Source organism: Vombatus ursinus, unplaced genomic scaffold (genome assembly GCF_900497805.2).
Source record: "Vombatus ursinus unplaced genomic scaffold, bare-nosed wombat genome assembly UNPS02014778.1, whole genome shotgun sequence".
NCBI lineage: Eukaryota > Metazoa > Chordata > Mammalia > Diprotodontia > Vombatidae > Vombatus > Vombatus ursinus.
The window spans coordinates 63,514,123-63,525,266 of NW_020954556.1; the positions used below are offsets into that span (position 1 = coordinate 63,514,123).

Consider the following 11,144-nt stretch of genomic DNA (forward strand, 5'->3'; position numbering starts at 1 on the left):
TGGTGTGCCCAGGGTCTGGCACAGGGCCTCGCTCCAAAAGGAGGCTTAATAAGCCGACCCTCGCTGGCGACTGAAAAAGACTTGGCCATCTCCCAGCAGCAGTCCTGTTTTGTTCTAGGCATGCGCACAAACCTCTCCAGCTCTCTGACTCTACTTCCGGAAATCCGGCCCCAAGACCCTACTTCCCTCAGGGTAGGGCGGGACCTTGGATAATTGTTGCCGGGAAACATCTGGTGCCAGGGCACCAAAGTGCAGCATCCTGGGGCTGTGGAGCCAGTTGAGGGAGAATGGCCGGAAGGGGCGGGAGGAAGTGCGCTCCGACGTCTCTTCCGGTTCCTCTCTGCTGTCACTCAGGCAGCCTGGCCTCATGGACTTGCTTTGTGTCTCCTCCTTGTTCCCTGTCCCGGACCCGGGAGCTGGGGCTCCTCCGGCCTTCGGCCCTCCCTCCGACCCAACGAGTCCCGCGGCCGCTCCTGGCGAGCCGAGCTGCCCCCAGGGATCGGGGGTGTGCGCTGAGCGGAGCCGGCTGCCAGTCCCTGCCTCGGGGGTCTTTGTGAGCGCGGGGTCGGGCGATTCTTTTGGCAGGTGCCTGGTCGGGCCCTTTCCTGGGCTCGCCGCCCCCCGCCGGCCCTTGAGTCTCTCTCGCTGCTCCCCGTCTGCGGGGAAGGAGAGCTGGGCGCAGCCCCGGGTTCTGCTCCCCCTGAGCCCCCGCCTGCCACGTCCTGGTCAGGCTCCCCGCGGTCCTCACAGCGGCTTTGGGGCTGGAGCCGCAAGTGCTCCTCGTGTGCCTGGTCCTTGAACCTCCGGGGTCTGGGTTGTTCGTGAGCTTCTTCTGCGGGAGGAGTGGGGTGAGAGGGACTGGTTCTGCCCATGGTCTGGAAGGGGCAAGGTAGTCTAATGCTTGTCTTGGGCCGTTTTTCTTTCCCAGTTCTGCCTTCTGAGCTCTCTGTCCTTCTCCAGGGTGGGAATGGCCCCTGTATACCTGACAGCGCCAGGCTGCAAAGTGAGTTCACTTTGTTCTTGAAGAAATATTTGTTTCTTAATCCTTGGCCTAGAACCTAAGAAATAGGGTCTATCTTGTTTAAGCCAGGCATTAAATCTCTTTGGGCTTTACTTTCCTCGTTTGTAGGAGTTGGACTAGATAGTGTTCAACATCCTTCTCTCTGTTTCTGCATCTATTATTCTGTGATCTTAGCCTTATCAGAAGGTAGCATTTAAAGCTGGAGAAGACCATAGTAATTAAGTTGTATAATTCCCTCCTTTTAGATATTTTGAAAAAACTCTGCAGCTAAAAGTATAATAATTGTTATTTATGTAACGTTAAGATTTACAAAATCCTTTCAGACAGCTCTTTTGGGTCTTACAGCAGCCCTGTATATGTGTACTGCAAATACTATCCTCACTTTACATGAGAGAAGGGCTAGTAAGAAGTGAGGTTTGGGCCCAGATATACCTGACTCCTGTTCACCATTTGATCCACAATGTCATGCTCCATATCTGAAGTCACACCTCTACTAAGTGGAAGAAGCAGCATTTTGTTATAGGTCTTCTGACTGCCCTGGCTTTTTTCCTACTCTATACCGTGCTACCATTCTGGATAATATACATACTCTATAGAGAATATGCTTTCTACGTTGCTGCTGATGTTTTCTTCTCAATCTAAAGTTCACTTATTCAAATCCTCTGATTGCCAATTTCTGACCTGGGTTTCTGTGAAAAAAAAGGAAATATTGAAATCAGTTTTCTAAGATTACAAAGTACTTTCCTCACACAAAGTAAGTAGCACAAGCATTATTTCTCCATTTGACAGATGGGGAAACTGACAGAGAGCAATAACTTGTTCAAGATCAGTTAGTTAAGTAATATTCAAAAGAAGATAGTATAGAATCTAGTGGTTTCTAAATTTTTTCCTTCACATTAATCTTGTCCTTTTTTTTATGACATAGTATTAACCTTATTGACTTTTTGTTGTGGGAAAGGCAGGGGAAAAAAGGCTAAGACAGAATTATCTGGTCTCTGTTTCTGTGATTAAGTGTGGCTCAGAAGGTAATTATAGAGACTAAAATAATTGCAAAGCAATTGCAATAATATAAATCATAGTGTTTGACTCAAATTTATTGTTAAAAGTTCACTCTGTGAGAATGCCTGTCCATGGAATTCTGGTATTAAGCTACAATATTTCTTCAGTTGTTTGGGGAGCACTTTGGTAGAGTGGCTGGTATTGTACATGGATCCAGGAAGACTTGGGTTCCAGTCCTACTTCTTAATACTGTGAGCCCCTTTTCAGGTCAGTTAACCTCTTTGGTCCTCAGTTTTCTCATCTATAAACTGAGAGAAAGTAATATAATATACACAGTGTCTACCTCATAAAGTCTTTGCAAGATCTAAAAGATAATTTATATAAGGCAGTTTTCAAAATGAAATGTTATTCAAATGTAGACTACTTGTGTTAAATAGTAATGAGTTATCTAGGGGGTAGCTATAATAAGCATGTTTGAATTAGTCTGAAATGGTGCAAAAAGGAGAAAATGGCACTGGAGAATGTTATCCAAGGGAAAGTACATTTGATTATTAATGGAGGAAGCTTGTGTTATTGCTTCTAATTGAAATCACTAATACTTGGATCATGATAACTAATGTTACTTTTGTGTATTGTGAGACTGTTGATAGCAAATTAAGAATTGAGCATTTGAGAGACATATGATTCAGACATGTTCACTTAAGGAGATTATGGATAAGTATGTAGGTCTGTGACTTAGCCTTTCTTAGATTCAGTTTTTTAATCTGTAAAATGATAATAAATTCTTGCATTGTCTCAACGAGTTTTTGTAGAAAAAGTACTTCATAAGCCAAACACATCCAGTATATATGTGAGCTGCTACAGTTCTTTGCACACAGTAAAAGGTACATAGTTGGTACTCAATATATATTTGTTTGTTGTTTTTTGGGGGGCATTTGGAGTTAAGTGACTTGCCCAGGGTCACACAGCTAGTAAGTGTCAAGTGTTTGATCTGAAGCCAGATTTGAACTTAGGTCCTCCTGACTTTAGGGCCTGTACTCTATCCACTGTATCACCTAGCTACCCCTCCATATATATTTGACTTGGAACACTAACCATCAAGAACCACTTTTTAACACTCCTACCAAATTTATCATCCCATGAAGGTCCAACAGGAATTTGTGACATTCAAGGATGTAGCTGTGGACTTTACCCCTGAGGAGTGGGGAAATCTGGACTCTTCCCAGAAAGCGTTATATAAGGATGTGATGCTGGAGAACTATAGGAACCTTGTCTTCCTGGGTAAGGAGAGCTATCTCTTGTGTCTCTGATTCTTTCCATAGCGGAATCTTTCTTACTTCACTCAGTGAATTAACATTTTCTACATGATGAACATTTAGAAATTATTGGTTGACATGCAGAGACCAGTTTGCTAATCCTTTTGTGGCCATCAATGGTTTACGTTTGTTCTTCAATCTCAGATAAAAGGTCTTTACTGTGTAAAGCTGGAGCGTGGGTACTTGTTTGTGTTACCTTTGAAGTTGTAACCTTCCCATTCTCTGTCCTTCAGGTAAAAGATTCTCCCCTAAAGTTCCAGTGTAGAAGTGTGAGAACAAGAAAGTTTCATCCTTTTAGTTGGAATGAATCAAATGTACTTTTATTTGTGATGGCAAATCCCCAGGGTCTGACCTATCTAAGGAAAACAATGCAGATGATACTTCAGAGGTCTTTTGGACCTTTGGGCATCCTTAACATGCCTCTTTACCTCAAATAGTCAGTAGGGATAGGATAGGGGCTTTTGTTCTCAACACTTTTCCATCTCCAATAAGCAGGACTTACAGTTTGGAAACCTGATGTGATCTCCCACTTGGAAGAAGGGGAAGCACCCTGGATACAGGACAGAGAAGTACCTAAAACCATCAGTCCAGGTGAGTCATTGAAAATCAGGCAAATGGGAATCTTTATGAGCTACACCTTAGCTGGTCTTTTATGGGAAATATCATTTTTAGAGTTCTCCTTAGAGGTCTCTATCTCTGGAGCAGAGCTGAGCTCTGACAGCAAGAGCTGTCAATAAATCAATTTCCTAATATCTGTTGGAGAAGAGTTTTCTTCAGAGATCTTTCTCTTCCATTTTTCCTTAGTCATTTAATCCCTAACAACCATTTTTTACTTTAATTCCCTTTTAGTCATTTTTTTTGTAAATTTTATTTAATTTTTTTTACAAATAAAAATTTGTTTTCTTTGCCTTCTCATTCCCCTGCAAGGGGTGAGGAGAACCCTTGTAGCAAATACGCATAATCAAGCAAAACAAATCCCCTCATTGTCGTGTCCTAAAAATATATCTTGATTGTTCTTTTTAAAAAATATGTATACTAACTTGTGAACAGCCAGGTGGTTCAGTGGATAGAGTACTGGGCCTAGGGTTGGGAAGTCCTGAGTTCAAATCCAGCCTCAGATACTAGCTGTGTGACCCTGGGCTAGTCATTTAACCTCTTTGCCCTAAGCCACTGGAGAAGGAAATGGCCAACTACTCCAATATCTTTGCCAAGAAAACCCCATGGACAGCATTGACATGCCCTAGACCATGGGGTCATGAAGAGTCAGTTACAAAGTATCAGATGTGATTGAACAACAGCAATACCAACTTGAACACCTAGCTATGACACTTATTAAGTGTTTACTCTGTATTAAACACTTTTTAAATTTCTGAGGTACAAATTCAATTTTAAAAAGTCAGCATTTTCAGAGAGTTTACTTTTTAATGGAGGGAAGAAAATACAGAAGGGGAAGCTAAAAAGCATGAAGCAGAGAGGGGTAGGGTATGGGAAGTGGTGGGAGCTAGTAATCGAGTGAGCATAGCCTGGACACCTCAGAACTGTAGTGTTGGCTAGAGACTAATGATTCAGGAAAGAGGGCCTCCTCGGTGGGAAGGCTGTTGGAGAAGGAGTGGAGAAGATAAAACAATAACAAAAACACTCCATTTTCTGACATATCAACTTCTCATTTTTTCTATTAAATTTTTTTTAGAATTATTTTTTTTAATATATAACTTTCTTTAGAGTGTTTATTCTCAAATTGCTTTCTTTGATCTACATTACTAGGGACTAGTCTTAACATTTTTGTATTTTTAAGAAATGACAGTTACAATGGTATAATAATAATAATAATCCATTTTTAATCACAGTCTGTTTTGCCATTCCCCCAAGAATTGGAAGCATGGGTCCTTTGTGGTCATATTTTTGGTATTATAAATAAAATCAGGATAGAGGGAAAGAGGCGGGGGTTGGAAGGGAGGGAGAGAGAGAGAGAGAGACTATTTTTGTAATAGTTAAATATATTTGAAAAATACATAGATTATTTGTGCACATGAAACTCATTATGGTATGTAATGTGAGATGCTTCTATCCTTGTGTACTCAATTTTTCCTTTAGTTTTTATTGAGTAGTGATTCTCTTCCACAGTGTTTTGTAACCTTAGATTTGAAGCACCTCAAATTCAACATGTCCAAAATGGAACCACTCATATTTCTCCCAAAATTTATCCCTACAAACTTCCCAAGTCTATTCATGTTATCTACTCTTTCCAGTTATCTAACTTTTAAACCTCAGAGTTGTCCTTGACTTTTCTTTCTCCTTCAACCCTTTTATCCAGTCAGTTATCAAGTGTTTTTGGTCCTATTTCTACAGAATCTTTCTTATCTCTCCTTTTTTCTTTACTCACACAATCACTACCTTACTTTAGACCTTTGTCACTTCTTGTCTCCTAATTTGTTTCTCTACAAGATATTGTGCTATCTAATCTGTTCTTCATGCTATTGCCAAATTGATATTCCTGACATCCTTTATATATGCCCCCTTCTCTCCTGGCAATGCTTCTCTCCTGGCAATGCTCCCACTCTGGTACAGGCTCTCAATTTAAATATACAGTTTCAAAAAATATTTAATGATATTTTGTTTTTTTCTCAACTGCCTTTTATAATTTATCTTCTCCCTTTTCAGAGAGAATCAAACTTAGAGTAAAAACATTTTTTGAAAAACAACTCAGGAAACTGTAACAACACATTAAAAAATCTGAAATTTCATACAGTGTTCCAAACCTATTGTCTTCCAGCTATGGGGAGTGGGAGGAGGTGTCCCTTATGGAATTGTAGAGGAGAGATTGTTTCCTGTATTTTTACTTGGGGGCCAAGCTTGGTCATTGTAATTTCATGGTCTCCATTTTTTTATTACTTTCTTATTGTATTTTACATTTCCATTTGATTTATTGTGTATTTTTTCCCTATTTTAGCTTACTTTACTTAGTGTTATTTCATATGTCTTTACATTCTTTCATGTATTTATCATATTTATATGGAAGAAGCCATTAGTAAGAAAATATTTAAGATTAGAGAGAGGGGGCAATCTGTTTGATAAAAAGAGGAGAAATGGAATTAAGGGAATGTGTAGAGGGATTGATTTTTAACCTTAGACTAGCTACTTAATTTCTCATTCACCCTGACAAATGTCTTAAGCCTTCAAGTTACATATTAATTGATGAATTGTATTCCTGAGGAAATTTTTCTCTGTCTAGATTTCACCTGCTTCATGAAATCTATGAAATTAATCTGGACTCTTCACCTCAAAAAGTTTCCTTCTGGTCACATTGCAGGGATTCAACCATGAATAAGGAATGTCTCCATTTATTTAAAACTTAATTTATTTCTCTTAAAAATGTGTTATCTTTATTTGTATAAGTCTTCTCTATGTTTGATTCCTTCCGATAGATCATATTTTTAATAGTAATTTTCAACAATATTTCTGCTTTATCTTTTTTCTTCTGGTTTTGTTAGTAGTATACATGCAGTGTTGTATACATTTCCACAGGTTTATTTTACATTTTGCTATTTTATTGATGCTATAGGATCCTTGATCTAAAGCTGGAAGGGACCACAGAGGCTGTCTAGTCCAACTCCTTCCTTTATTTTGTAGGGTAGGAAGTTGAGATACATAGAGGCTCAAGTAACTTGCCCAGGTTCACACTAGGTGGTAGTTATCAGAGGCAGGTTCTGAACCCTGGTCTGACTCCAGAGCCAGCCTTCTGCCCTTTCTGTAGTGTAAAGTTAATTTATTAATTTTTTTCTCTTGTCATCTTGCATGATATTGAAGAAAGGAGGGCATCTTGGTTTTATCTCTGAACTAAGATTCTAGTGTTTGTCCATTACAAAGAATGTCTCTCCTCTTAGTTGCAAATAAGTACTTTTTTTTTTTATCATTTTAAAGAGTGTCACTTTCATGCCTAATTTTTGTTACATGTGTATTTTGAACATTTTATAAATGCTTAAAGGTTTGAAAAATTATATTGATATTTTGTTTTTGCTTTAGCTACTCTTCCTGTTTTATATCTCTATCCTCCTCAGAAAGCCATATCTTAAAGAATTTTTTTAAATCAGTAAAATTAAGCACATCAAAAATCTGAAATATAATGCTATATTTCAAGCCCATAGTCTCAGACCTGTGCAAAGAATGGAAGAAGTATTTTCTCGTATTTTTTCTTTGACCCCATGCTTGGTTGCTATATTTTCATGGTATTCATTTTTTAAAAATAATTTTGTTGTACTTTCCATTTACATTGTTAGATTTACTGTATATTGTTTTCTGCTTCAACTTATTGCACTTTTTTCATTTCATATGCCTTCCCGTGCTTGTCTGTATTAAGCAAATTCTATATTCTTTTGAAAGCTGAGAAAAGAATACATCCTGCTAAACTCCTTTTACAAAAAAAAAAACACAACCCCCAAAAAAACCCTATAATCCCAATATTTAAACCAGAAAAAGATAAAGCAAAAGGAGACAACTATGTATGTAATCATTAATAAATATTAAATTAAAAAAATTTAAATCATGGTCAAAAGGACCACAATAATATCTAAAAAATTATTCACTATGATGAAGTTAAAATTTGTGCCAGGGATGCAAGTATGGTTCACCATTAGGAAAACAGTATAATTAATCATGTTATTGAAAACTAAAACATCCAAAGCACAATTATAATCAGTAAATATAGATGAAACTCTTGACAAATTACAATGCCTATTTATTCTTAAAAAAAAAAAAACCCAAACCAAAAAACCACCACCTAGTGGAATCTAGTGAACTTTTTAAGTAAAAGTAAGAAAAACTTCCTTTAAAGATAAACCAAAGCACTACAGTGCATCTCATATGTCTTGTGCTTCATTTTGTAAAGTGTTTTGTAGGTATACTCTTCAGTTACCCCTAAACACCTGATTTGAAAATTTTCCTTTATTATTCATCAATGCAAACTGATTTGACTGAAGTAACCTAACAAAGTACCATTATGTTCTGGTACTAAGAAAGTTACCTTTCATTTAAACTACTGAAATGCAAAAGAAAAAAATAAATAAATACTGTCAGTATATATGTATATGTCTAAAACCATAACTAGCATTACATACAATGGAGAAACTCTAGAAAGTTTCCCAGTACATCTGTGTATAAAGCTAGGGTGCCCCTTTTGTACTCTAATTTAATTTAGTTCTGTAAATGCTAGTGATAAAAATAAAACAAGAGCAAGGAATTCAAAGAATAAAAATAACTAAAGGGAAGAATTATTCCCATTTAATAATGAAATTATGCTTTACATAGAAAACACCAAACAATAAATAAAAACTTATTGGGACAGTCAGCAATTTCAGGGAAAGACCAGGTTATAAAATAAACCCACAGAATCAATAGCATTTCTCTATAATAATAATAAAACCCAAGCATCATTGATAGAAAGGGACATCTCATTCATAATAACTACAAAATGTATAAAATATATGAGAATTAGTCTACCAAGGCAGACTTGGGATCCATACTCTTTAAAGAAATGATGAATAGCAATATAATAAAAAAGAAAATACCTATATTAATTCATACTTTTAGTACTCTTGCTACTCAAACTATCACGAAGTTGCTTTATTTTTTGTTGTCCAGTCATTTTTCAGTTGTGTCTGACTCTTTGTGACCCCTTTTTGGGTTTTCTTGGCAAAGATACTGGAGAGGTCTGCCATTTCCTTCTCCAGATCATCTTACAGATGAGGTACTGAAGCAAATGAGGTTAAGTGACTCATCTAGGGTAACTCAGCTAGTAAGTGTCTGAATCTGGATTTGAACTCAGAAAGATGAGTCTTCCTGACTCCAGGCCCAGTGCTTTGTCCCCTGTGCCACTTACCTGCCCCAAATTGCTTTATAGTTAGATAAAAATTAGAAATTTTTTAAAGAAACAAAAGTTCCAAAATCTATAGGGAATTTTCTTTTTTTAAATCAGGAATGAAAAGGGAAGGAATGGGAAGGTATCATTTTCATCACCTCTTATGCTATAAAGCAGTAGTAAGCAAAATCATTTAGTATTTGTTAAAAATTACAGAAGCATTTCAGTGGGAAAAACTACATAAGGATGGATCAGGAATATCTGTTCTCAACAGTTTAGTGTTAGATAAGCCTAAAAATAAAAATTACTTGAGAAAGAACTTACAATTTAACAACTTGAAAACCTGAAAGTAATTGAGCTAGAATTAGTTTTAGACCAACATCGTACACAATACAGTAAGTTCAAAATAGATATACAACCTTACTATTGCAAATCATACTTTAAAACAAAATTTAAAAGAATTAAACCAAGTACCTCTCACAGTGATGACTAGGAATGAAAACTTAAGCAACAGAAGAAGGCAGTCTAAAACTATACAATGGAACTTTTCAACTACATGAAATTAAAAAATATTAGCATTAATAGTGATAGCAATTAGGATAAGAAGGTATACTGTTATGTAGGGAAAATATCTGCACTTTATAGCATTTATATGCCATTTTATAATGGCATGTTTTCTAAAGTATGTAGGGAACCTATATAAATGCTTTCCCTCAAAGGTTGAATGGTTAAAGGATATGAAAAAGCTGTTCTTAAAAGATTTACAAAGTACTATGAACAATATCAGATATTTCTTCAAAACTCTAATAAAATAATAAATGCAAATTAAAAGAACTTATGCCCAGAAAATATGTAAAATATAGAGATCTTAACCCAAAGTAAAATTAAGTAAGCAATAATTGAACTTCTAAAGGCAATAGTAAATATGTTTCCAGTGGTAGAGAGAGAAAGAAAGGCATCATGCTAAATTTCTTTTACCAAACACTTAAACTTTATAGTAATTCCAGGATGAGATATAACAAAGAATTAAAGATAAATATCCTGATGAATATCAATACAAAAATATTAAAAATCAAACAAAAAGCTACAGTATATAAAAATAAATGTAGACAATTTTTCATGGTGAAGAAGTCAGAAGATAGAATTTATTCCACTTTCAGATTTAAAGGGAATATTTATATTTTTACTTCTTTCAGATTGGGAAACTAGGCCTGAAAACAAGGAGCCGATTCATGAAAAACTGAGAAGGAATGGTTCCCATATTTCTAAATTGGAAGATTCTTGGGAATATTATGTAGGATTGGAGGGACTGCAGCAGAACCATGAGGAGATACATTCTAGGCAAGTAAAAAAAAAAACACTCGAAGGAAAACTCCCAACATATGGTAGAATTTTCTGGCTAAGTTCATTTACTTTAGTTGGTGTCCATATATGAAAATATCTCCATAAATAAAATATGCATTAATAGAATCTCATACATTATTCAGGCTTAAGGAAATAAAAATTAATGATTATAAAATGCATTCAGTTTATAATTCCTATCTTTTCAATAGCTTAGAAACCTATTGGGTAGAAACTTTACGAATGTAATGCATATAAGTAAACCTACAACCACAATTAATTATTTCTCATCACAGAATTCCTACTGGAGAAAATCTCCATAAAAGTCATGAATATATAGAGGCCATCTGGAGTACACACCTTGTTGAATGTCAGACAATTCATAGTAGAGAAAAGTCTTATGAAGATAATGGTTATGGGAAAGTCTTCCATTCCAGCTCATTTCTTACCCAACACCTGCATACTGGAGAGAGGCCTAATGAATGTGGAAAGGTCTTCTGCTGGTGCTCACAATCTACCCAACATGAAAGATTTCATACTGGAAAGAAGCCTTATGAGTATGTATGTCCAGTAGAATTCTCCTATAGCCAGTACCTTAATAACCATCAGAAAA

At 36.5% G+C, this 11,144-nt stretch overlaps 1 protein-coding gene across 1 annotated transcript in view; it reads left to right on the plus strand.

The window, feature by feature from the left end:
* The first annotated feature begins 319 nt into the window (after nucleotides 1-319).
* LOC114045461 (zinc finger protein OZF-like) overlaps nucleotides 320-11,144 on the plus strand; it is a 13,461-nt gene continuing 2,636 nt past the window's right edge. The window contains exons 1-6 of the mRNA XM_027865486.1: nucleotides 320-553; nucleotides 929-1,003; nucleotides 3,166-3,301; nucleotides 3,832-3,927; nucleotides 10,387-10,531; nucleotides 10,828-11,144. The exon at nucleotides 10,828-11,144 is cut by the window's right edge and continues 2,636 nt beyond it. Of these exons, the coding sequence (XP_027721287.1) occupies nucleotides 368-553; nucleotides 929-1,003; nucleotides 3,166-3,301; nucleotides 3,832-3,927; nucleotides 10,387-10,531; nucleotides 10,828-11,144 (955 nt within the window). The 5' untranslated portion in view covers nucleotides 320-367. The remainder of the gene's footprint in view (nucleotides 554-928; nucleotides 1,004-3,165; nucleotides 3,302-3,831; nucleotides 3,928-10,386; nucleotides 10,532-10,827) is intronic.